Genomic DNA, 27,587 nt, shown 5'->3' on the forward strand with positions numbered 1-27,587 from the left:
AGTGAGGAAAACAGCAAAGTAATGGTGGAGGCCACGCGATTTCTTTCTCAGGGAAAGAAATTGCTTATATGCTGTTTTGCTGTTTCGTGCTTTCAAGTTCGATCAAGATAAATTTGAAGAATTGCCTCTTCGATTATATAATAGGAACCTGGGTGAGTAGGATCTTGACTTAGGGCTGAGAGTTGTGGAAGGGGGAGCCAAAGAGAGGCATAGATACCCCTTCTCTAGACTTGCCTGAATGGCCAAGAGTGTCTCCCTGACCCTGCCTCCAGACTGACGTTGTAGCTGAGCTATCGAACGTTGAAGCTCCAAGAGGATGAGATGGCTCTGAAAAGCTTGAGGTTGAGCCCCTCCCCCCAGATTCCGTGCCAAACTTTGGGTCCGAGGACCATTTCGGCTCCATCAAGATTGAAGATGGCTGGATTAAAGAAGACACAGGAGTCAAAGAAGCCCACAACTTTGGATCTGACAAGGGCAATCTTGGGAGTCTCGGATACAAGGTCTCCAAAACTGGGGAAAGGATCGAAGTAGGAGTAGCAATAGGGATGGAAGATGGCCCAAAGCTCACAAGTCCGATAGGAGATAGAGCAGGAAGCATTCCCGAGTGAAGCTGGTTCCTGAGTAACTTCCTCATCATTCTGTCCATATCAGCTTTGACAAATGTCTGTTAGACCCGAAGGATGAAGATGAGGAGGGGTGTCCAGAAGCTGTCTTGACTGGTGCCACCTGGAAGAATGGGAAATGTGGGAAATGCCACATGGAAAATGTCAGCTCTGGAAAAAAAAAATCACTGTTCCCTATGAAGTGGTAGAAAATGGATCCAATGCAAAAGATGGATCCAGAGCTTTAGATACCTTAGCTGCTAGAGCTGAAAAGAGAGCTGAGGAAGAACAGTGGTCAAGGGAATAACTTCCTAAACTCTTTAGCCTTTTCTTTTTGTTTATCTCTCTTGTCCCCTTTGTGCTTGTCTGAAAGCTTCTTTCTGGATAGTGACACACCAGAAGCAGAAGACAGAGCAGGTGGAGGGATGAGACCTTTGAGGACTGGTTTGTTCTGATGTTTGACGACTGCCCTATGTCCAAAGGAAGTGCAGATGTCATAACTCTCATCTAAGCGACAAGCCCCCAAACAATAAACACACTTGGCACTGTTTGAATTGGGCATTTTATTGCCACAAGATGCATGCTTCTTGAACCTTGTAGGTTTATCTGCCATGTCAAAAGGGAAAACGGCCACAATAACAAACATGGCAAAAAGTTCAATGACAGTTGGAAGAATAATACCAACTATGGTACAGAGAAAATCCTATAGAACAGAGGACAGCAAAAGCAGCATACCATCAATGGGGATACAAGATATCAGGTAAAACGCTGGTAGGAGAAGTAGAAAGGGCCATGTGACCAAGAAAGGCAACAACAATTAACTAAACTCTTTTTTTTGGGGGGGGGGTGGAGAAATATGAAAAATTAGAAGATGTTCATCGTGTTTCACTGTTGCAGCCCTTGCAAAATGGGTTATCTGGTCCCTGGTAGCCCGCAGTCGACCAGAATACCAAAGTTCTTGGTATATGGTGTCGGCTGCCTTCGGATTAGGCCTGACGTCAGGTATAAAAGAAGGCAGCTGATGCCATTTCCTCAGTCTTTCTTGCCACGGAGCCCGAAGCAGAAGCGTTTTGCACGAGTGCCGGTCTGCCGAGTACCTTCTTTTTTGTATTACGACTGTTTAGTTGAATACATCCTCAGATAAGTACCCCATTGGGGACCCTCTTTTCTTGCTTTAACGAATGTCAGAGAAAGTTAATAACTGTCTTGCCTGTGGAAAACAGATTCCGCACCGTGATTTTCACTCCTATTGTATTACTTGTTTGGGCCTTGAGCATGTCGTCCCTAATTGTGTTCTCTGTGCTTCTTTCTACCCGTGTACCATACTCCGTAGAGCTAGGATCTTGTTCAAGCATTTCAGAGTTTGGCCTAGGTTCGTCGGTATGGCGTCTTCTGGTCTCCCGACTTCAGATGTTCCTAAGAAGCACCAGGATTAGGAACGCAACAGGCTTAGAGTCAAATTAGTCGACGACGTCCCTGTTAAGTTGGTTGTCGGTCCAACGGTAGTCAGTGAGGCGCTTTCTTTGCCCCTGTAGGCTGTAGATGTTCAGCAGGTGTCTGCTGAGACATTTTCTGAGTCCTCCATACCGCAGACTTCCACTTCATCTTCTGACCCTCTGCCGGTCACCGCCTCTGATGGATCCGGAGCCACTAAGCAGGCGCCGGCTTCTAAGGCCTCTTTTCTTCGCCCGGAGACCAGATCCAGACCGAAGACCTTAATTCAGACTTCTGCGGTGGCTAGGCCTCCCGAGTCCCTCCAGCTTTCTAGCAGGCCATCCAGCCGAAAATCTACTCCTAAGCAGGTGTCGGCCTCCCCTCAAATGCCTCAAGCTCAGATGGTTAAAATGGCTAGTGTTGACCCTTATCAAATGCTCTCAGCCTCCTCCTTCTAAAAGGATTAGGGAATTGTCCCCAGAAGTTTTCTCTGCCTCAGATTGTGAGGTTTCTAGCAACTCTACTGATTAAGAGGGAAACTCTGCACTTTTTTCTGGTTTTGAGGATTCTGATGCAGAAGACTCCATCCCTTCTGCCTCCCCTCCAGAAGATTTTTCTTTTGGAGATACTCTGAATACTCTTCGGGAGCATTTCAAATGGGAAAGTCAGGACTACCCTCAGTCTAAAAAAATGGATTAGGAAATTCTTGGATTTGCCACAGCATAAGCCTTTGGCTATCCCTCCGGTTTTGGAAGTTGTTGATGTTTTCATGAAGAATTCCGTGACTCCTAATTCTGTTCCTCCTGCTCCCAGAAAGCCTGACAGGTATTATAGAGTTCCTGATTCATATCAGTTCCTTTTCAAGAATCCTACTGCTGATCCAGAGATTATTTCTCACGGCCCTAAAGGTGTTAAAGCCACAGTTGCTAAAAATCCTGTTCCTTCTGACAGAGAATCTAGGGCCTTGGATAGATTGTGTAAAAAGGTCTATACCTCTTACACCCTTGCTATTAGGTCTGTTAATTGTCTTTTTCATATGCTTAAGTATCAGCAGCATACTTAGGAGGTTATTAAGGCTAAAATTGCTGGTGTTCCTTCCCTAATGGAGAGTAAGGACTTGCATCATTTATTGAATTCTGCCACTCTTGTCACTAAACATTCTTTACATTGTGGTTTCGACACTTTGGAGGCTTATTGCAGGGCAGCAGCCATTGGTTCTGTCATTAGAAGACATGCTTGGCTCAGGGAACAGCCCCTTTCTGAACCTGTCAAATCTAAATTACTGGATGTGCCTTTGCACAAGGACAATCTTTTTGGTAGCAAAGCAGTAGAGGTGTTGAAAAAGTTGGAGGATAAGGCCAAATCTATGCAGACTCTTAAGGACTTTCTGCAAATTCAGCCTCCTCGTTTTAGTAGACATTACCCTTCTAACAATTGGACTTTTCCTGACCCTAGTAAACAGAGTAGCACTAGGTCTAGGGGTTACAGGTCTTCTAGGGGACAGACTTCCACCCCTCAAAAGGCTAAGCACTGGCAGGCTTCCTCTTCAAAATCAGGGCGTTCTAAGCAATCTTCCCAAAGCAAGTATTCCCAATTACTCCGGCCTTCCCCTGCCTGCCTCTCTGGGCCCAGGGTTTCGTTTGGGGGGGAAGGTTAGTCATTTTTGCAAATGTCTGGCCCACCATCACAGATGACAAATGGGTGCTCAAGATAGTATCCCAAGGCTACAGGTTCTCCTTTCACACCTTCCCTGCCCACCAAGGGTACTCAGATATTCTCCCAAATCAAAGGGCAGAAGCAGAAAAACAAGTTTCTTCTTTGCTAAACCTGGGAGCAATAGAGCCAATTCCTGCACCGCAGATAGGCCAGGGTTTCTACTCAAGACTTTTCCTGGTTCCCAAAAAGGGGGGCTCTTGGCTGCGTATTCTGGATTTGTCCATTCTAAACACTTTTCTTGTGATTCCCAAGTTCAAAATGCTCACTCTTCAGCAGTTGCTGACAGTGCTGGCCAAGGATTCCTGGCTGGTGACTTTGGATTTCAAAGAAGCTTACCTGCACATCCCAATAAGGGAAAGCTGCAGGTAGTTCCTTCGCTTCAGGGTGGGGGAACAGGCACTTCCAATTCCCTGCATTGCCCTTTGGCTTATCTACTGCTCCCAGAGTTTTTACAAAATGCCTGACTTCAGTCATTCCTTTTTGCAGACAAAAAAACATTCAAATTTACCCTTACTTGGACGATTGTCTTATTCAGGCAAACTCTCCAGAGCAACTTCTGAAGGATTTGGACTTTGTAAAGAATCTTCTCAACTCTTTGGGCTACACCTTCAATGAAAAAAAGTCAAAATTGGTACCCACAAGGGAGATTGTATTCCTGGGAGCGAGCCTGAACACAGCCACCCATATGGTATTCCCCCCTCCAGAGAAACAAATGGATCTTTCAAATTACTTCAAGAATTTAGCAAGCATGACCCAGCTCTCGGCAAGGCAATTCCTGTAAGCCCTGGTATTCATGGCTTCATGTATTCGTATGATTCCATATGCAGACTGCATATGAGGAAAATACAATGGTACCTCAAAAACCTTTGGTGACAACACACTCAGGATTTAGACTTGATATTTCCTCTGATTCCCTGCCTGCAGACGGAGTTCCTTTGGTGGGCGACAGCCTGTGCACAGAACAAAGGCCTGCCTTTCTGTCCACCTACAGCCAGCCAGACTGTCACTTCAGATGCCTCAGACTATGATTGGGGAGCACATCTAGAGGGCAGATGCATTCAGGGGACTTGGAACTTTCAACAGGTGCATTTGCATATAAATCTGAAGGAATTGATGGCAGTCCAGCAGGCCTTAATGGCTTTCAAGCATCTTCTATCTCCTGGTACTCTTCTGGTCAGGACAGACAATACTACAATCATGTGGTACATCAACAAGCAGGGAGGGACTCATTCTTACCCTCTGTGCAGACAAAGCATGATACTATGGTCCATAGCAGCTTCCATGGGCATTCATCTGATAGCTCAGTTTCTTTCAGGAAAGCTCAACACCTTGGCAGACTGGTTGAACAGGCAGGTCCTTGATCCTCATGAGTGGCAACTAAACAAGACCATCTTCTATTGCATCATTCAGCGTTGGGGCATTCCCCAGGTGGATCTCTTCTCATGTCTAACCAACCACCTTTTTCCAACCTTTTGCACCAGGGATCATCACAACAAAGTTTGGAAAGTGGATGCTCTGTCCTTCCCCTGGACACAGCTCTCGATCTATGCATTCCCTCCTCTGCCTCTTCTTCTTGTTGTTAAAGATAAGGGACGAAAAAACAAGGGCCATCGTCTTAGCTCCAGACTGGCCCAGGCAGCATTGGTATCAACTACTTCGCAATCCCAGTTTCAGCCTTGGCATCTGCCCTAATACCACATCTCTTGGTTCAGGAAGGGGGAAAAATTCTGCATCCTCATCTTCAGACTCTGCATTTGGCAGCCTGACTCATAATTTGAACCTTTCCCAACAGGTGGTTGAGGTCCTTCATGAAGCCAGGAGGCCTAGCACTAGGAAATCTTATGCAGATAAGTGGAAAAGGTTCTCCATTTGGATGCAGACTAGAGAGGAAGACCCTTCTCAACTTTCTCTTCCACGTATTCTTCACTATCTGGCAGGCTTGCTTAATGGTGGACTTTCCTTCTCTTCTATCAAGATCCATGCTTCAGCTATTTCTGCTCATTGTTCTTTTGAGCAACCCATTTTCTCTCATCCCTTAATGAAACAGTTCCTCAGGGGAGCTAGCAATTTAAAGCCTCCCAAAAGGGCACCTACTCCTGCTTGGGATCTTAATTTTGTACTTGAGAAACTTACTCTGCCTCCTTTTAAACCAGCTGCCTCAGCAGATTTGAAGTTTCTATCCTGGAAGAGTGCCTTTCTCTTGGCTATTACTTCAGCTAGAAGAGTTTCTGAGCTGCAGGCCTTAATGGCAGTAGAGCCTTTTATCATCTTCCATGTGGATCAGGTTTCTCTTCAAACTAATCCCTCCTTTATGCCTAAGGTGGTTTCTAGCCTGACTCAACCAGTCTATACACCTGCCTGTCTTCTTTCCTAATCCTCAGAATAAAGGGGAAAGGTTACTGCATTCCCTGGATGTGCATAGACAGCTTAGATTTTACCTGGACAGGACTAAATTGTTTCGAAAGTCGGATCAGTTGTTGGTCAGTTTTGCTCCTGGAACCCAGGGCAAAGCTATTTCTAAACAGACCATTTCTAAGTGGATTGCTCATTGTATTCACTTTTGTTACTTACAGCATGGTAAAGTTCCTCCACAGAGTATTAGGACCCATTCTACTAGAGTGGCCTCTACCTCAGCAGTTTTTTTTAAGAGGTGTACCTACTAGGGACATCCTGGAAGCAGCTACCTGGTCTTCTGTCCACACTTTCACTAAACATTACATTTTACCTTTGGTTTCTAAATCAGGGCTAGTTTTGCCACTGCAGTGTTGCAGGGCATCTTCACCAATCATTAAACAGTGGGTGTTCCTCCTCCCTTTTGTTTTTTTCCTGGGCTTTGGGAATCAACCCATTTTGTAAGGACTGCAACAGTGAAACACGATGAACATAGTACAGTTGTGTACACTTACCATAAATGTAGATGTTCGAGTGTATTCACTGTTGCAGTCCTGGATTCCTCCTCTTCCACCCCCCTTTTTTCCTAGGGCACAGACTGGATTTTTCTTTTCCTGGTCTAACCCTTTTTGGGGGCTCCTGACAGTTAAGGCAAGAAAAACTAAGGAAATGGCGTCGGCTGCCTTCTTTTGTACCTGACGTCCTGACGTCAGGCCTAATCTGAAGGCAGCCGACGTCATATACCAAGGACTTTAGTATTCTGTCCGACTGCGGGCTACCGGGGACCAGATAACCCATTTTGTAAGGACTGCAACAGCGAAAACACTCGACCATCTACATTTATGGTAAGTGTACACAACTGTACTTTATGTACTTAATATAACTTGACATCTGAGCATGCCTCTCAGCTGTACAGATTTTTGCAGAATGTCCAAATTTTTGCTTTATATTTTTGATCCATTTTTTCATAAACTTGTGTTTTTCTGGCAAAATAGTGGCATATCATTAAAGATTGATGTTAGAAAATAATGACAGACATTTGAGTTTCACACTTCATACCCTTCAAAACATTAATGCTAATGCAAAACCTGTTATTCTATCAACTTTTTAAGTTTGTAAGAGCAATATTTAAAATTTTTTTGGGTGTTTGTCCCACTTTTACTTATGGCTTTGTCCAGATTTCTTGCTCTAAGAGGTTGAGAGGTATGCATCTGAGTTGTCCTTTTCATTCTTTCTCATAAATGGGTCTAGAATCCAATCCTCTGATCTGACTCAGCCGCATACACAAGACTTCGGATCCAAAGCTTAAGCCCCTCCCTCTACCCACAATGCTTCATTGCATCCCCAACTCCTCAGATCGAGTTTACTGCCCTACTGCCCACTTTGCTATAGAGACAGGACAGACACAAGCAAAAAGACTTAGGCTCAAATAAGGAACACGTGGGTTCCAAAACCATCTTAAAATTCTTCAAGGAGTGACAGGGCCGGGGCATGGTTAGGACTGAAGGTGAGGAAAAATTAAAATAGACAACACAGATGCCAGGTTATGGCAAGTATACAAGTTCTAAATCTGATGTTGTCTTTTTCATTTTTCCTCATGAACGGATCAGAGTCCCCAGATAAGTAACTCTTGGGGGCCCTCAAGGAAGGACATGCCGGATCACTGTTGAACCAAAGGAAAGTCTGCTTCTGGAAATAATGCTTATTTGTAATGTGAAACAAAGGTACGAGTCTTTGAGCAAGTGGCTGTGGTGCAGGTATCATCAATGGAAGATCTTGAAGAAAAAGCAGAGGAAGTAGCCATAGATCTAGTGAAATGTGCTCTAGGAGGATGAAGTAACTCCAACCATTTCTGTGAATAAATCAGTGAGATACAATTAATAATCCATTTGGCCAGAGTAATTTTGGATACTGTCTGACCCAAATGGTTAGGGGAAAAGGATACAAACAGCTGATCCGACTTCCTGTACTGTTTGAGTCTGTGAAGATAAAAACATAACTGCCTGTGAACATCAAGAAGGTGTAGCATACATTCACCCTTATTAAAATATTTTGGAAAGAAAACTGGTAATTGTATGGACTGGTTAATGTTATTCTTCATGGCCACTTTAGGCAAAAAGGAAGGGTTGATTCTCAGAGATACCCTATCCTTATGGAAAATAATGTAAGGAAACCTAGCTGATAAAGCCCAGAGTTCAGAAATTCTTTTTGCTGAATTGATAGCTACTAGAAGGATTGTTTTCCAAGAAAGAAACTTCATGTCGCATTTGTCTGCTGGTTCAAAGGGTTTTTGAGTTGAACCTTGAAGGACCACCATCAGATCCCAAGAAAGACAGGGATCCTTTATTGGAGGTCTAAGTAGGAAAATTTCCCTTCATGAAATGTTTACATAGTTTGGAAGATGTCAGAGCAAACAATTTGTTACCAGCATGGAAGTTAAATATGGCTGCCAACTGAAGTTTAATAGTAGAAAAACTGGCTTCTATAACACGTTATCGAAAGTTTACTTAATTGAATCAATAAAGGTTGAACTTTAAAAGGTCGAACTTTATTGATCGATTAAGTAAAACATCAAATAACGTAAAAAAAAAAAAACAATTAAAAAAAAACAAAACTAAATGGCGTAGGCAGGGAGGCAAGCCCCCCTGCCCACCCCCCCACTTAAATATACCAACTCCGAGACCGCACTACATTGAGGTAAACGGAAAGCTCCCCTTACGGAGATTTCCGTTTACTTGCACGATGTTCTTCACTTTCGATATTGTCGTGCCGACAATATCAGACTCGATATTGTCAGCTTACGACAGCGTGAAGTAGACCCAAAAAATTGGCCCCTTTCTTGAAAAGTGTAGTGAGAAAAAGAAGAATGGCTGAAATAGGTGCTGAAAAGGGATCAATATTCTTATTGGAAGCCCATATGGAAAATCTTTTCCATTTACTTCTGTAAACTTTCTTGGTGGAGACTTCTGTGAGGCCAAGATAATATCACAAACTGTGGAAGTGAGCCTGGACAGTCTTACAGTTACTGGAAGGTGGAGAAACCATGCAGTCAGTTTGAGGGTGGGAAGATTGGGATGTTGAATTCCTGATGCGTGAAACAAGAGATCCCAAGTGGGCTCCAGTATCCTGGAAGATACTTCAAATGAGACCGTAGGAAGAGGAACCAAACCAGCCGAGGTCAGAAGGGGGCAATGAGAAAGACTGAGTTCTTTAGCCTTCTCACTTTATGTAAGAACTTTGGAATGACAGGGAGAGGGGGGATAAGCATAGAGGAGACCTGGGGGTCATTTGTGAATCAGAGCATCCTCTGTGTATCTCTCGGAGGGGGGGATCAGAGTGAAGTACTTCCTGCATTTGTTGAGGGGACATGCAAATAGGTCATAGCAAGGCTGGCCCCAGTGGCTGGAGATCACATTTGCTACCATCTGATTGAGGGACTACTCGTCTGGAATCAGAATGGACCTGCTGAGTCTGTCTGCCAGCATGCTGGTTTTCCAGGTATGTGCACTGCAATAAGAAAGCAGTCTGAAGAGATTGCCCAGTCCCAGATTCTCACAGCCTCTTTGCATAAAGGGTAGGAATGGGTTCCTCCTTATTTGTTGATGTACCAGACTATTGACATGTTGTCCATATGGACTGCAATAGTCCATACAGGGAGAACTTCCTGAAAAGCTTGCAGTGTTAGCTGGGTCTCTGAGATATTGATATGCAACTTGGTCTTCAAGGGGGACCACATGCCTTGGACCATCTTTGCTATGAAATGCCCCCACCCCACCCCAGTTGGGAAGTGTCCGTGGTCACTTTGGCTATTGGGGGAAGAAGAGAGAATGGTCTGCCCAGAAAGAGGTCATCTGACTGGATCCACCATCAAATATGACATTTGCAAATTGGGGTGAGTTTTTTGGGAAAAGATAGAGGTTGGTAAAGAATTGGACCACTGAACTGCTAGTGTCTATTGAAGGATTCACATAAATAATCTTGCTAGAGGAACTAGAAGAATGGCAGCTGACTTTGACCCAAGAGCTTGTAACACTATTTTTGCTTAAGTGGACGGAAGAGACAGTTTGTCCTGCACTTGATTTCTCAATTATATGATTCAATGAAGAGGTAGTACACTACTTGAGTCATAGTATCCAATTGAGTTCCTATAAATTACAGAATCTGTACTGGAGTCATCTTTGATTTGGCAAGGTTTACTGTAGTGCCTAGGGAGCTGAAGATCTAAAGCAAGTAATCCCTGGCTTGTAGAAGCTGATGACTGGTTGGGGGTGTGTGGAGCCAATTGTCTAGATACGGAGCCACCTAGAATCCTGTGAGTCTCAAGTGACCTGCCATGACTGCCATGCATTTGGTGAACACTCTGGGGGCTGTGATGAGACCAAAGGGCAGTGCTCTGAACTGGTAGTGATAGGCTCCTAGCTGAAAGCACAGGTGTATCCTGGAGCACCTGTCTATTTTGATATGATACTACGCATCCTAGAGATCTGTAAAGCACATACAATCATCCTTGTGCAGAAGAGGCAGGATGGACTGAACCGTAACCATTTAGAACTTTGTCTTCTTTACATACTGATCTAGATTGCTTAGATCGAGAACTGGTCTCAGGTCCCCTGTTTTCTTCGGCATGAAAAAGAAGTGGAAGTTCTGAATCCTATTTGTTTGGGTGGGACCTCCTGGAAGACTCTTTTTTGTAGCAGTTTTTGAACCTCTTGAGCTGTATACTCACTGTGATGGGGAGGAATGTTGGGAAGTTTCTTCCTTGTGATGGGAAGTGGAGAGAAGGAGTATGTTAAGCCCTGGTTTTGCGGACCTCCTCTGCCTCTGGTGTGACATCTGCCATTAAAACCTCCTCCTCTGCCTCTGGAGGAACTATCCCCATGCAAGTCCTGAAAAGGTCCCTGAGACGTCTGGAACCACATTTTCTTACCACCTCACTGGTTCCTGGAGAATCTATGTTGAGGGGTAGAGAACTTGATTCCAATGGCAGCAAGGTCTTTCCCTCCTGCTCACCGCGGGTGAGCATATTTTTTTATATACAAGTGCTGGGTGACTGTAACACTAGAAATCTTGTATACATGGCAAAGTGTAACATCTACCAGCATTCTATATAGGTAAAACTATCCAAAAACTAAAAGATAGGACTTGTAGTCATTTGAGGTTAGAAGGAAAAAGACTACTAATGCACTTTTAGGCACATTTTAGATAAGGGTGATGAGCACAGTTTTAAGTTTTTTTTGTATATAACACCCCAACTTACATCAGAGGAGGAGATAAAAGAAATTTAACAGAGAAAATGGAAACTAAATGGATTTAGTGTTTAGAGCTCATTTTCCACCAGACTTAAATGATATGTTGAGCATTAAGCCTATTTTAAGAAGTTACATGATAAAATTAATTAAAAATAATGCATAATTTTTTAGTTTTTATTTAAGAAGACAACTTCTTGTTTTAGTATTTAATTAGGTAATTGTGTAATTGATTATTGTTAGCTGAATGTATTTAAGTAACCTTTGTAGCAGGAAGAGTTTGATGCTTGAAGAAGCAGTGTGAATACTGTGGAAGTGTTTTGCTTGCATCTGAATAAACCAAGCTACCCATGGTTCCAGTTTTCTTTTTGTTTTTATATAGTCTGTAGAAGCTCTGTTAGTTTCTTTTTTTCATTGTTTGACCATGGTTTGTGCTAACTGCAGGCTGTTTTACAGAGACCTTCACTTTTCCTCATGTTCTTTCTGAGATTACATACTTGTCAGTTAAGTGCAGCAGCCTTGCTATTTATCACTTCAGAGAGACAGCAAGGTTTGCAATATTTGCTTTATTTTTTTTAGTTTTGAACTGAAATTACACTGAATGGTTTTGAGGCACTAAATAACATCTAGGTCATTTATAATAAGAAAACAATAACTCTAGGGTGAGATTAACTGCAGTGGAAGTTGGGAGTTTTCCTTGCTGTATGCAATGGTTATGCAAACTAAAGATATCTAATTACTGACCAGCAAATATACTTCATAATGTCAGCTGTGTATTATCAGAGGCAGGAAAAAATATTGTTTTTAAAAATGAGACATTGTATAATGGAAAAGTGTCAAGTAGTGGGTGCTGCTATGTAATAATATCACTTCTGAGGAGATTCACCTGTTCAGCTTTACCTTCTGCTTTAGCCTGTCCAAGAGAATCATTACCCGCTGCACAACCTGTCCTGCCTTATGCTGCGTAATTATGTTACTTCTGTTGTATGCCGTTATCTTGTGCTCCAGTCTAAACATTGGTGTGTTCCATATTGTGCCTGGAAGAGATCTCTCCATGGCATTCTTTCAGCTATTATAAATAAATAACCTAAAACCAGACCGTAAAACCAGTTGTTTACGTTATAGCTTTTATAATTATTAGTAACTGTTATGCAGTGGAGTCTGACAGGAACTTTGGAAACAAAAGGACATTTCCCTAATTATGTATTTTTCTGTTTAAGTACTGTAAGTGGAAATGTCCTAATTATGCAATGTTTTTGATAGTTATTTTAAGTGTTATAAATAAACTGTAAATGCGTTTGAATCCTTGCATATAGATGTAATCATATAGTTGTACGCATATACATTATCTGTATATGTCTTTGTACTGTTTCTGAGCTTGTTTTTAGTTTATATTCACAGACATATGTATAAATGCCTTTATAATCTTGCTTTTGAACCCAGTTTTATTTTCTAATCTCTTATTGCATAGGTACATTATATTGATGACTCTGCAAGACAGAAATGAAAAGCTTTTTTATCGAGTTCTGACATCTGACATCGAACGATTTATGCCAATAGTATACACCCCCACAGTTGGGTTGGCATGTCAGCAGTATGGCCTTGCATTTCGGAGACCAGTGAGCAGAATGAACTTTTTCAGTGTCTCTTGTTTTACACAGAAGTTTGTGGGCGGTTAAATGCAATAAATAAAATTCTGGATCAAAAGGCAGATCGTCAAGCTGTCTGAGACAATCTTTTGATGCCTCCTAGGGAGAATTTATGATGTTGCTATGTAAACACCAACCGGAATGGTTTTGTTCTGAAACACTGCCTCATAGTCTGTATAATCTAGTCACAAATGTCAGTGTTGTATTCCTTTTTCTTCGCAGTTTAAAGCATTGAAGAGTTCCTCAGCAGCTTGAGGCTATGAGTAATCCTGGCATTGTTTGAACTGAGTGAATACCTTCCTTTACTCAAAAGAGCAGTGTTCCTACAGATTTCAGAGACTTGTTTATTTAAAGATGTCATGATTTTGATGGAAAAATATTTTATTTTACTTTTATTTTTAATATAATTGAATTACATACTGCAGTCTTATTTTGAACTATACATGTCATGGGTAATTTAAAGAAGAAAAGTGTGCTTAAAACCCCCTTTCTCCACCGCATCTTAAACAGAGGTTACAGAATGAACTTAGTGCAATAATGTACTAATGTCTGGGGAACCATTAGATTGTGTGGTTTATAATGATTCTCAGTCAGGCAGAAATGTGCCTGTGTTCCCATGAAAACTTTAGATCTATTCACAAGACCAGATTCCAAAACAGTCGATGCAGGATGCAGCTCATGAGTCAGGAACATTCTGTGAATGCTTCCTACATTAGTACAGTAGCTTGTCCTAAGCAGAAATTGTTTAGGATTCCAGGAGACAGTTTGTCTAAAAACTACAATGCAGTATGAAAGAAAAGGGATCTGCATTCTGTTATTCCTGGATGTAGCACCCTGAACTGTTTATAGTGCAGGCAAGGTCACCATGTCAAGTATTTTTGGTTTTTTAAATTTTTCAATTTCCTAGAATATGTGAGGTGTGTGATTTATGTTCCTCTTTTTGTGTTCCTCCTTCTTACTTATAACTGAGTGGTGGGTTGGCTGGTCCAGGGACCTTTTTCAGTGATGACCCATGGCAGTGGTGGCAAGTATAAATGATGTAAGTGGCAGAAAATACAAAAAAATACAGTGCACAAAATTAAAACAGTTCATCTCAGTCCAGAAAAACAGAACCATACATAAATAATCAGGAATGGATTTATGTCTGAGTATAAAGTGCAAAATACTATGATAGCTTATTTTGAGAAAAAATGCTGCAAGTTTAATGTATATGAAGTTGTATATAATGAGAACTGTCAATGAGATGCAAGAAACATTCACATTCAATTTACATTACTAAGAAATGTGATTACTTTAATAGAAAAAAAAATGTTTGTATGATTTATGAGGAGAAGTAAAGCTGTTTGAGGACCTCTTAAGATATAGTGAGAGTAGGTAAGTATCTGTTTAAATAAGTGCAATGTAACACTGATTGTGAGCCTGTGTTTACTTATTATTACTTTAGGCTTAGTTAGTGTTCTCTTTAGTAATTTGTTAAATGAAGTTAAATAAAATCATACATCTCAGCAGTAGCAGAATTGTCCACCCTCCTGTCTTGGCAGCATTAAGTAGTCCAGATGCATTAAGTACATACGGTATATGTAAATTACAACATTATGATGGTTCTATCTGCAGATCTTCAAGCATTAACTAGATGTCTGTGCATGAATCCATTTGCATCAGTCACTTGCCATCCAGCCTCTTAAAGTTCAATCATGCATACATGAGTCTTTTAGAATATTTCCAGATGCAGCGATTAATTCTTTGGTACTTTTCATTTACATATGTGATAATACATTCTTCTTATAAGACTTTTTATTGTGGCATCCAGCTTCATACAGCAGTCTTCCCACCTATTTGTCTCGCAACCTGATCTTAGCTATCAGATACCTCCTTTCTGATGGAACATGTTGTATGGGCAAACTATTAGGGATGCCCTTCGCCAGCATAAACCACTGTGACTTGCTAATTCAGCAGGTTCAGGACTTCAGGCTGGTGCCATTAGATACCCTCTTCAGATGCAGGCAGTTGCATTGCCCATTCATCAGAACATGTTTTCTTTTTCACCATTTAAACAACTGGTTTCTCACTTGTTTCATAGAAGCTGTCTTTCCTTTCCCACTGTCGTTATTGTAGTTGGAAGACCATCTGATATTTAGCTCACTTTAAGTATACATGCATCTGGCTTTTGGGATGTCTTTTATTATATTTCTGTAACCTTTAGAATTCTCTCCTGGACCTTTCTTCAGACATAAGGAAACTGGCTTCTTAATATCTGTCTTCTATGCTTTTTCTAATCTCCTAACATTACTTTTTTGAAGGAGCACTTTTACCCTTTGCATTTCCTTAAGCAAAATCTATCTGATTTGAGGACGAGTAGCAGTGCTGCTGTGACCCACCACTGCCAGCGAGAGGTATCCTCCTTTAGTACTGCATCAAGACATCAGTACTGAGGGCAGCTTCCATGAGGAGTCATGGCTCTGTTTCAAGGGAGGTTCAAGCAAGTCTTATATGTTAATTAGCTGATATTGTTTCTAAGTAGTATGAAGATCAATTCAGAAGAGCAACAGTCAATGAGTATGGATAATATGGCAAGCTAAATCTTGGCTGTTTCATGTGTGTGTGTGTGTGTGTGTGTGTGTGTGTGTGTGTGTGTGTGTGTGTGTGTGTCAGACTGCTTCTGTACAGTGCAGAAGTAACAGAAAAGGACTCAAAATAACCAAATATGCCAATGATTGCAAAAAGAGTTGCATAATTATTTCAGTGAAAGATAACATGGATTCTCCAGGATGATCTACAAAGAATATATACCTTGTACAGTAGTAATGACATTACCTTGAATGTTCAAAAATGTCACATAACAAGAACTGACAAAAATGTCATGACTACAGCATAACTGCAAAATAAATTGCAGGATTATAAAAAAAATACCGCATCATTAAAGATCTGGGGATAATGGGGAAAAACAATGTTGAGTTTAACTATAGATCTGAAGTAGTTAACTTCATTTATCTGCAACGTGTGGGTATTCAGATCCATATCGGATCCGAGCTGGCAATATTTTTTCAAGAATCTGCTCCAAGCTTCGAGCTCCTCCCCTTACCCATAATCCCTCACATCTCCTAACTTCCCCCAAATCTCGTTTGCCGCTTCATGCGTACGCATCGTGGTCTCTATAGCTCCTAGTTGGGTGTAGTAAGTGCAATTTATTTGGTATAGGTAGACTACCTGAGTAAGTGGTACTTTTTCTAATATATTTAGTGAGTGTGTGTGTGTGTGTGTGTGTGTGTGTGTGTGTGTGTGTGTGTGTGTGTGTGTGTGTGTGTGTGTGTGTGTGTGTGTAGTCGTTTCTCATCCCTTTCCTCCCCTTCGTTGTTCGTCGGTTTTCTGTTAAAAAAAAAAAAAAAAAAAGTAGTTTAAAAAGTTAGAAATTGTAAGGTAGTGTGTAGGCCTAACCTGACCCTACTGTGTGTGTGTTAGTTTTGGGTTTAGTTTTGGCTGAGTGATTTTTGGTGATGGCTGAGCAGCCAAAACCAATCTTTAAAAAATGCACAGAGTGTGGCCACAAGTTTTCACCTGTGTGTTATCTGTGTGTTATTTGCCCTGGGTGTTCCCAACCTGTCTTTGCCTTGTAGTGTGTGTGCAGGGTTCACCCCTAGGGCATTGAAGGAAAGGAAGGCAAAGCTGGTAGCTAAGGGTCTGCTACCAGTTTCTGCCTTGGACATGGCGACCTCGACCTCGGCTCCAGTAGCCGATCAACCCCCCCTCAGGCTGGAACTCAATCTCCCTCTAAGCCTTCTGAGATGGGGACTAAAACTAAAGACAAATAGGATAAGAGGGATAAGGACAAGAGAGAGGAAAGGCACAGCAGGCGGTCTCCAGAGCAGGAGAGCTTTTCCAGCCCACCCACTAAAGTTGTCGGGACCACCTCTCCTCGGCTCCACTCCCCAAGGTTCTCCCCGGAGCTGACTGAGCCCTCGGACCAGAGGCCTTCTTTGAGGTTGTTGCATAGAACAGCCAGATCTGAGTCAGTCACCTCCTCGCAGTCGACTCAGAGTCTGTTGGAGCTTGACATAGACAGGATGATGCGAAGGTTAATTCGGACCCAAATCCAAATGGGAGTCTTGCCAGGGCCCCTCTCCGGCCAGAGAGGGGACCTCTATGCCCTTCTTCCATCCAGTCTCTCCTTCCCCGATCCAACCTGTGGTTTCGGGGTTTATGGATCCGAGAATCCTCGGAGCTGGGGGTTCGGTGCTGACTGTTCCTCCAACCTTGACGTCGGCGATTACCTTCAGTTCCTCGGATCAGACCTGTTCAGATCCGAGCAACTCTCGGGCCCGAGAACGGGGAGTCGGATCCAAGGGAACAGAGGTGTCTTCGGCTCAGAATTTGTCAGATCCGAGCCGTTCCTTTGGAGCCCCGGCTACCTTGGCCTCGGCCCCGATCCTCACAGCAGAGCCGGGGAGAGCTTGCTAAGGAGGTGTGCTCTCCTTCGGCCTTCGACATGGTGGAGAAGGTTCTGTCCCAAGGATTGAGACCCCAGCCCATTGCCTTGAACTCCACCCAGGCTTCCGTGGATGTGATCACGACTCCCATCAGTTTGTCCCAGGGACAGCCCGTGCTAGAGGACCCCCAGGTGGATCCCGTCGAGGAACCCCCCGTGACTTATGAACCCTCTTCAGAGAGTCCCACTGAAGAGGGTCCCCGTAAGCACTCATGTAAGAGGAGGCACATGGACTCCCCAGAGTCCCTCACAGAAGATACTGACTTGGAAGAAGGTGAGGGTTCCCCCAAGTCACCTCCCGAGGATGTCTCCAAGTCCCGCTTGAACCTGACACAGACCTTGGAATTTATAGGGGCACGGCTGGACACTCTATTATTGCAAGTTTTTCTCACACTGGACATTGTTCAGAACCTACGGGCTCATGTGTCCGTGATCCTCGGCCCCAGGATGCCAACGGCAAGCGATGTTCTCTGAGCCCTAGGCTCCATGGCCGCAGCAATCTCAATCCTTCCCTGTGCACGCCTTCACATGCGGGTGCTTCAGCAGACCCTGGCAGTTCAGTGGTCTTGGTTATATCTCCCCATGGACTATCCAATATGAATCAGCAGAGCCTGCAAGATGTCTCTTTTCTGATGGCTCCAATCACCAGAAATCTTGGCAGGTCGTCCCTTCAGAACACCCACAGCCCAAGCCACAGTGCCCATGGACACCTCCCAGCTTGGGTGGGGGGGCACTATTTGGGGAGGACGGTCCAAGGCACGTGGTCCCCGACCAAGACCAGATTGCATATCAATGTTCTGGAGATGAGGGCAGTGCTTTTAGCGTTGCAAGCTTTTCATGCTGCTCTTCCCATGGGGACGATTGCAGTTCAGTCAGATAACATGTCAGTTGTCTGGTACATAAACAAACAAGGAGAAACCAGGTTTTACCCTCTCTGTTGTGAGGCTATGAGAGTGTGGGAGTAGCCGATCTCCACCAGTCGGTTTCTGATTGCAACGTACGTCCCGGGATGCTTCAACATTTTAGCGGACAGACTGAGTCGGGCTCTTCTAATGCCATACGAGTGGTCTCTGAAACAGTCAGTAGCGGAGGAGATCTTCCTTGCGTGTGTTCAGCCTTGCTGCAATCTCTTCGCATCTCCTTCCAACGCGAAGTGCAGTGAGTTCTTCACTCTGATCCCCTCACCAGGGGACTTCCCCAGAGACGCTCTTGTCCATGCTTGGCCTCTCGGGTTACTGTATGCTTATCCCCCATTACCTCTCATTCCAAAGTTTCTTTAGAAAGCTTGCCGACTGGGATGCAAAGTGATCCTCATTGTCCCGTTCTGGCCTCGTCAGGTGTGGTTTCCCCTTCCTCTGGTCTCATGTTCTAACTCCTCCTCAGATTCTGGATCCCTGCCCGGATCTCATCTCTCATCCCTCAGGCATCTGTCTGCCCGATCTGGACAGCCTTAAGCTGATGGCTTAGTTGCTCCAGTTCAGTTCCCCTGATTGCTAGGACTCCCAGTCTGTCATCTTCAGTAAAGACGATTTTGGTGGCATCCCACAAAGCTTCCACTAGGAAGGTTGATCGTAACAAATGGAAACTCTTCTCTATTTGGGCTTCTCAGAGGAACCTTGATCCCTTTACAGCCCCGGCTCTGGCAGTGTTGGAGTTTTTGTCTAATATTTTCCAACAAGGGGCTAGTTCCTCTACTGTAAAAGTACAACTGGCAGCCATTTCTAATTTTCATGTCGCCGAAAATATGAATGTTCTGGCCTCTTTGAGACTGTGTAAAGCTTTCCTGAATGGCACTTTTCATTTACGCCCGCCGGTTAAGAATTCAGTCCCTCCTTGGGACCTTACCCTAGTTCTGCAGACGTTGGTTACTCCCCCATTCGAACCAGCAGCGTCAGTAGATTTGAAATTCATATCCTGGAAGACAGCTTTCCTAGTGGCCATTACTTCGGCCAGGAGGGTTTCTGAGATCCAAGCTTTGTCTGCCGTGCCCACTTACCTGATCTTTCATAAAGACAGGGTTTTGCTCCGCATGAACCCTTCTTTCTTACCGAAAGTGAATCAAATATTAACCAGATGATTAATCTGCCTGTTTTCTTTCCAAATTTTCAGAACATGGGTGAATATAAGCTGCATTTGCTAGATGTTCATAGACAGCTTAGTTTCTATTTACATAGGACTAAACCCTTTTGTAAACCAGTTATTCATGTCCATTTCTAGACTCTTTTTGGCCAAAGCCATTTCCAAGGTCTCCTTAGCCAGATGGATTACACAATGTATACTGCAAGTCTATAAGAATAAAGGTCTGTCCCTACCTGGTCCTGTAAAAGCTCATTCTACCAGATCTATGGCAACTTCTGCTGCTTTTTGGTCGAGGGTTTCACTGGACGATATCTGTGCAGCAGCGACCTGGGCAAGGTCAGATACATTTATTTCTCATTATAAGTTGAATTTGATCTCTAGAGGGAGAGCATCCTTTGGCTCTGCGGTGCTCAGGAATATCCTTCCATGAGGGCCTCTCAGGAATTTGGTAGCTGGGGACTCTGTCCCACAGGTCACAGATAAATGAAGTTAACTACTTCAGATAAAGAAGTTATGTAATCACCATAACGTTCCATCTGAGTAGTTATACTTCAATTTCTGCAAGCGTCCCGCCCTCCTTCCTCTGAACCTGTTCTAGGTTTATGCTGTTATTGAGTTGCTGATAGTTTGGATAGTGGCAAACTCGATTTGAGGGAAGGTAGGAGATGTGAGGAATTATGGGTAAGGGGAGGAGCTCGGAGCTTGGAGCTAATGCTTGAAAAAGTGTTGCTGGCTCGGATCCGATATGGATCTGAATACCCACAGGTTGCAGAAAGTATAACCACTCAGATGGAACGTTATGGTGAGTACATGACTTCTTTTTTTATCTACCAGTGTCAAATAAATACTTTCTCCAGCTAACCTAATTTTAAACTGCTTTCTGATCACTCCAAGGATATTCTTGTATGCCATTATATGTCACCGATCCAGCCTATTATTGAATACAGGGCTGACCTTTGTACGCTTCTAACAACCCACTTGAAACAGTTTAAAAGGTATAGAATAATAATAAGATAGGGTTGGAAAACTTGAAATATTCAGGCTTCAGGATTTGTCAAATTCTGTTTCTTATAGGTTTCTTGGAACTGACTTAGGAATCTAATATAAGGCTGGGGAGTCAACCAGATTGGGGAACTAAATATTAAAAAGAAATATCAAAAATACAGAATGTTTGGCAGATATATTTATTACATGACAGTTTCCACACTTATGGAATGTACTTCCCTTTACAGACAAAAATGAATTGCTAACTTCCTTTAAAATAATTCTAAATTATGTACCAGAAAACTGTAGAAAATACCAACGTAGGATTGTATAGGTTAAAACTCTTGGTAATCATTTCAACCAGACCAGGGAAGCATGAAATATTTTCTTTAATATGAGGGAGGCTAACTGTGACCGACCCAAGAAATTGTGCACTAAGATATAATAAGAGAGCTGCAAATTTTAACTCCTTTTAGTCATCTTGTTCTTCATTATGTTCAGACACTGTATTTTTATTTCCCCCTTCCTTGTCTGTCTGCGTTGTCAGAAAATGATGAAAGATTTTGTTTTCTGAAGCTTTTCATCTTCAGCAAGCTTTTGCTGGTTGAGTTGAATATCTTGTCAGGCTAGCTGTTTCCTGTTGCTGCTTGTAAGCTGTCTACCATTACCTTTTGAAGGATATCTCACTGAGCATGTTGTATAGTTCCTGAATTAATTCTTCTGAGGTGCTTTTCTTTTTGGAAGTTGACCGAATGATAAAAGGCGTTCTGAATTTGCAGTCAAACGTTTGAACTGACCTCAGGAATCCTTCCCAATGCATTTAATGTTGAGATTTTGTGTCCTTCACTTCCCTCTTCTGGCGCTTGAGGACACGTACCTTCTGCTGGTACATGCCAGTGCTATACCATGTTGCACACACCAGGCTGGGAGAGCTTACCATGGTATCACACACAAAGCCAGAAGAGCATGTCATGGTGTTACACACCAAGCTAAGAGAGTGTGCCATGGTGTCTCACACCAGGCTGGGAGAGTATGCTATGATGTCAGACACCAAGCTGGGAGAAGATACCATGGTGTCCCACACCAAGCTGGGAGAAGATGCCATGGTGTCACACACCAAACTGGGAGAGTATGCTATGATGTCAGATACCAAGATGGGAGAACTTGCCATGGTGTCGCATACCAAGCTGGGAGAACTTGCCATGGTGTCGCACACCAAGCTGGGAGAGAATGCCATGTGTCACACACCAAGCCAGGAAAGCATGCCATGGTGTCACAAACCAAGCCGGGAGAGCATGCCATGGTGTCACAAACCAATCCAGGAGAGCATGCCGTGGTGTCACACATGAAGCCAGTAGAGCATGCCATGGTGACGCACACCAAGCCAGTAGAACATGCCATGATGTCACACACCAAGCCAGCAGAGCATGCCATGGTGTCACACACCAAGCCAGTAGAGCATGCCATGGTGTCACACACCAAGCCAGCAGAGCATGCCGTGGTGTCACACACCAAGCCAGCAGAGCATGCCGTGGTGTCACACACCAAGCCAGCAGAGCATGCCATGGTGTCACACACCAAGCCAGTATAGCATGCCATGGTGTCACACACCAAGCCAGTAGAGCATGCCATGGTGTCACACATCAGTCTGGGAGAATATGCCACAGTGTCACACATCAAGCCAGGACAGCATGCTATGATGTTACGAACCAATCCAGGAGACCATGCCATGGTATCCTACATTAAGCTGGAAGAGCATGCCATGGTATCACATTCCAAGCTGGGAGTGCATGTCAAGGTGTCATACCCCAAGCTGGGAGAGCATGTCAAGGTGTCACATACCAAGCTAGGAGAGCTTCCTATGGTGTCATATATCAGGCCTGGATATCATGCCATGGTGTCACACAACAAGCTGATAAAGCTTGGCATAACGTCATATACCTATCTGTTCTTTTTTGAGACTTGCATTGTTTGGGTCTCAAAAAATCCTGTGTGTGAGACATAGGCTTATCTACGTGTTTTCATGGATCATGAGCAATGACCTGCACCAGCACTGATTACCCGGAGGAGGAACATGACGTCAAGGATTGCCATAAGGGTCAATATTTTAATCTGAGCACCTAAGGCAGGAAGATGATGTTCCATCCCTACCATAGTTCTCACAATATTGCTGCTAGTGTACAGTGCTGGGATTATCAGGATTCCCCATGTGATCATAGACCAGTTCAAGCTCAGTAGGAAAAAGTGAAGGACATGGGATCGGATACTATTCAAACCCTCCTGGGGGTGTGTCTGTGCTCATGACAGCCTCATGCATTTTGCTTGTCACCATCAGCTCTTAACTAGCAGAGGATTCAGTTTTTGCACCCATCTTCTATTTCTGGAGAATGATGAAAAGCTCAAGAGAGGTGCACCTTTATGCAGTCAGGGTTCTCTACACTCGCAGCTCTGTCAGGCATCAGGAGCTTACCCAAGAGGCCTGCACTCAGGGAGTAGTCGCTCATTTCCCCCAAATATGCTACATGTTAACATTGAAAACAGGCAGGGCTTGATGGGCCACACAGGAGGGTACACCGGAGTTTCCCATACCAGGGCTTGCAGAGCAGGCCCAGGCATTGGACATAAAACAGCTGTTTAATTTTTGCTGGGATCTGTCTTTATGGATGTAAGAATGTACCCTTAAGGAAGTTTATCAGATGTTACAGCTAGATCCTGTGCAGGACTCTCCTCTCTCTTTTGTGTTCCACTTTTGCCTTTGGTATGCACATCCCTGAGCCCAGGAGCACTAGTAGCCTATCTTCTTATGTCTGGTACTGCCTTAGTTCTTATTTAATGCAATGCTCATGTGTCATGTTCAGGATCACCCATCATTGAGTTAAGTTTAAGATATGTTCTCGTTCACCCACTGTTTCCTGTGAAGGGGACTTAAAGGACCAAAACGTCCTTATTTTAGAGGTAGGTAAGGACAATCTGCTGCAAGCAGTGGTTGGGGAATGCTCTAAGGTCAACAGAGACCAAGCTGAAGTCCTGGAAGTTGACAGGAGAGAAGGCACAACAGTTCAAAGAGTTACTGAGGGCTGTAGCACTCCAAGAAGAGGAGGAAATAGGTGGAAGTTAGAAAATACAGACCAGGCTAGGAAGGAATACTGTTTGGCTAACAAGGAGGCTAATGAAGGCGTTGCAGTAGCAAAGAACAGGGCATCAGAAGCACTCTACCAGTGCCTGGAAAGTGACTCAGATAGCACAAAGAAACTCTATCAAGTTGCAAGGCAAAAGACAGAAAGATAGAGGATAGTCAGACACTCTTCATAAGGGATGCCAGCAACAATTTGCTTTACCAGTCCATAGGACATCAAAGACAGATGGAAGGAGTACGTCCAGCAGCTTTTGAATGAAGAAAACCCCACAGAAGTTGTACTGCCCCAGATACAACCTACAATGAGAGAAGAAGAGGATCCTACCATAAAAGAAGTGAGAACAGCACTAAGGAAAATGAAGTCAGGGAAAGCAACTAGCACAGAAAAGGTCACAGCAGAAATGATAAAAATGCTGGGTGAGATACGGGAGAAGTGGCTCCTAAGGGTACTCATAGCTGTGTGGAAAGAAAGGTGTATCCCAGATGACTGGAGAATAAGCATACGCTTGTCAGTGTATAGGAACAAAGGGGACATTTACTGTGGGCATTACAGAGGTATCAAACTTCTATCACATTAGATGAAAGTTCGGGAGAGGGTGATTGACAAACGGATACGCAGTTCAGTAGAAAGTAAGATGCAAGATGAGCAGTTTGGATTCAGATCAGGATGCAGCATAACTGACTCGATGCTTGCAGTGAGACAGATAGTTGAGAAGGAACTATTGATGAGGAAAGAGTCCAACTAGACATTCCTAGACTTGGAGGAAGCATTTGAAAGGGTCCCAAGAAAGCTGATTTGGGCAGTCCTGTGGTGGTTTGAAGTCTCAAAAATGTTGGTAGAATTCGTGCAAACTATGGACAAGGACATAATGACTCAGGTCTATGATATTTAATCGAGCAAGCATACGTGCGAATATGAGATGTTTGAACTGGGAAGTTCGAAAATTGAAAATGTCGAAGCTGCGGAAATACGTATTCTTTCCTAGGGAAAGAATTCAGTTGGCTGTTTCTGCAGCTTCGACATTTTCTCTACTGTGGTGGGAAAGTTACAGATCTGGTTAAGGTAAGTGTGCGAGTGTGACGGACGTTATGGTTTGGGTGCGGGTAAGGTAAGTGTGCGATAGTGACGGAATTTAGAGTTAGGGCGCGGGTAAGGTAAGTGTGCGATAGTGAGGTTTCGATGTTGTCATATTTAAAACTTCCAAGTTCGAACATATGGTGTTCGAAATGTTAGAAGTTCGATTATATAACATAGACCCAATGACTCAAGTATGAGCAGTGTCCGGTCCCACAGAAGGGGTTCCCAGTGGGAGTGGGTGTACATCAGGGTTCAGCTCTGAGCCCATTGCTGTTCATACTCGTGATGGACTACATTAACAAACAGGTCAGAGGGGACAGATCAATAAATTATTGTATACAGACAGTGTTGCATTACAGACAGGTACTGAGCAATGACTTCAACAAAGGATAGGGGAATGGAATGCAAAACTGAAGGCACATGGGATGAAATGGATTACAGATAATACAGTAGTAATGGCAGCAAATGGGGGAAATCAGAAGAAGCTGGGCATGGAGGTAGAAGGGAAGATAATGGAATAGGTTAACAGCTTCAAGTATCTGGAATGGGTGACTGAGGAGAAGGGAAGCCTGAATGAAGAGGACAAAGCTAGAATCAGAGGGGCTGCAGCCAAATGGCATAGAGCTTCAGGTGTAGTGTATGATAGAAGAATGCAAAAGGAGCTGAAAAGTAAGGTGTACAAAACAGTGGTGCAGCCAGTACTACTGTATGGTACAGAAACCTGGGGAATAAAGGCAGAGTTGTTGAGAAAGCTATAGGTGATGGAAATAAAGTGCCTGAGATGAGTGGTAGGATGTACACTTTAGGCCAGATGAAGAAATGAGGACATAAGAGCAGAAGCCAAAGTTGCTTCAGTTGCAGAAAAGATCAAAAGGAACAGAGAACGGTGCTTCGGGCACATGTGCAGAAAAATAAAAGACTATCCTATAAAGAAGATTTGGGGCAGACAGGAAGAAAGCAAGAGGAAATGAGGGTGTCCAGCAAAGAGGTGGATGTATTGTGTGAGAGAAGATCTGCTACAGTTAGACATGAGTGTTGAAGAAGGCAAGAGTGTGGCACTGAATCAAGAGAGATGGCAGCAGTTAACATGACACCCAGACCCCATGTAAAAATGGGGAAAAGATGGTGGGTGATGATGGACAATGAGTTCTCACACCCCTTTCCTACAGCTCTCCCAGGGGACCCCCACCCCTGTTTTTGAGAAACGTTTAGGCTGATGAAGTTCTCTGCTGACTTGTTTTTGTCCCCTTGCCGTCATCCTAGTAACATCTAAATTTGTATCACAGAAAGGAGGAGGAACTTTTGGTCATGCATTTATGACACCCGTGTTTAGGAATACAATGTTTGCAACCTATAAGCATACTGACACTGCTTTTGCCTGCTCCCAAGAAGGCTGCTGTTCTCTACAAGCCCACAGATGAATGGAGAGAGATATTATTTAGGCATCCAGAGCCAACTGCTGTTAATTTCTGTGGTCTAGCAGAAGTCCTGGAGACCACCTTACCACCTGAAGAGGAGTCTGAAGTGTTGGATTCTGAAGAGTCTGAAGAGGTAAATCCATCAACCGTCTGTATCATCTGTCCAGTCTCTAGTCCTCCCTGGTACATCAAGCACTGGATAAGCTTTCAGTTCTTAAATCGAGGAAGAACTAGTGAAGGCCCTTACTGCAGCTTTTACTGTGGGCTTTCATAAGTACCAGTGCAGTAATGACTGTGGGCCACTGTTAGAAGATTTGGGAACCGGAGCCCAGAAGTAAGATTAACTCCCTTCCTGAGTCCTCTCCTAATTCATGTTTTCTTATAAGTCACATGGTCCCTCTAAAAGTACAAGGGATCAGGCTCCCATTAATTGTTGGCTAGTGAGAGGAGACTGAGAGGAGCACCCCTAACAACCACCTTGGTGCAAGTTCTGCAGTGCCTTCTCCACCTCTCCCATGTTATAATATCTTGAACCTGTGAGCTGCAGGCCAGCTTCTGGAAAATAGTCCCTCAGATTGCGCATCAAAGTCTCATTAGTAACCATCATGACTGACACATCTTACCTCAAGGCCTCCTACAGAAGCATGTTTGACTTTCTTGCTAGTATTGAAGAGATGTGGGCAGTTGAACCCAGGGGACTGGATCAGTTGTCAAACACCCATGCATTTGTTTGTCATATGGTGGGACTCACCACATGTATATGGATGTGTGCCCTTAGTGAACACAAGTTGATGCCAGTATCAGGCGCCCCCTTCTACCACCTTATGAGTGCTAACCCTAACAGTAACCCTAAATCTAACCCTGACCCTACACATTATGTTATTAAAAATGTTTTCCGTAATAGTACCACCGCACAAGACAAAAGGACACAGAAGACAGACAACACAAAACATGTAAATCACTGAATCTCTCTCCTTACCTAACCTTTACTCTAACCCTAACCCACAAACATTTACATATTCACAACTGCGAAAACAGTCTTGCACATGTCCACAACCACCACATTTTCATTAACATTCATTTTCCTGCAAACTCCCCTAAAACTAGATTAAACCATATGTGATTTAGTCAAATGATCATTCACTCATTTGTACATTCTGTCATTTTTACACTTAAAAACATTCTACCAAGTATACATTCTATCATTTGAGTTATACCTATATATGAAAAAAAAAATGTGTGTGCGTGTGTGTGTGTGTGTGTGTGTGTGTGTGTGTGTGTGTGTGTGTGTGTGTGTGTGTGTGTGTGTGTGTGTGTGTGTGTGTGTGTGTGTGTCTGTGTGTGTCTGTGTGTGTGTTTATATCTATATTT

At 43.4% G+C, this 27,587-nt stretch overlaps 1 protein-coding gene across 1 annotated transcript in view; it reads left to right on the forward strand.

The window, feature by feature from the left end:
• The window catches only part of ME3 (malic enzyme 3), a 1,533,849-nt gene that overhangs the window by 564,248 nt on the left and 942,014 nt on the right, over positions 1 to 27,587 (forward strand). Inside the window, exon 4 of the mRNA XM_044071202.1 lies at positions 12,861 to 13,008. Within this exon, the coding sequence (XP_043927137.1) occupies positions 12,861 to 13,008 (148 nt within the window). The remainder of the gene's footprint in view (positions 1 to 12,860; positions 13,009 to 27,587) is intronic.

This window comes from Protopterus annectens, chromosome 5.part0 (assembly GCF_019279795.1).
Source record: "Protopterus annectens isolate FY-2018-M chromosome 5.part0, PAN1.0, whole genome shotgun sequence".
NCBI classification, from domain to species: Eukaryota; Metazoa; Chordata; order Ceratodontiformes; family Protopteridae; genus Protopterus; species Protopterus annectens.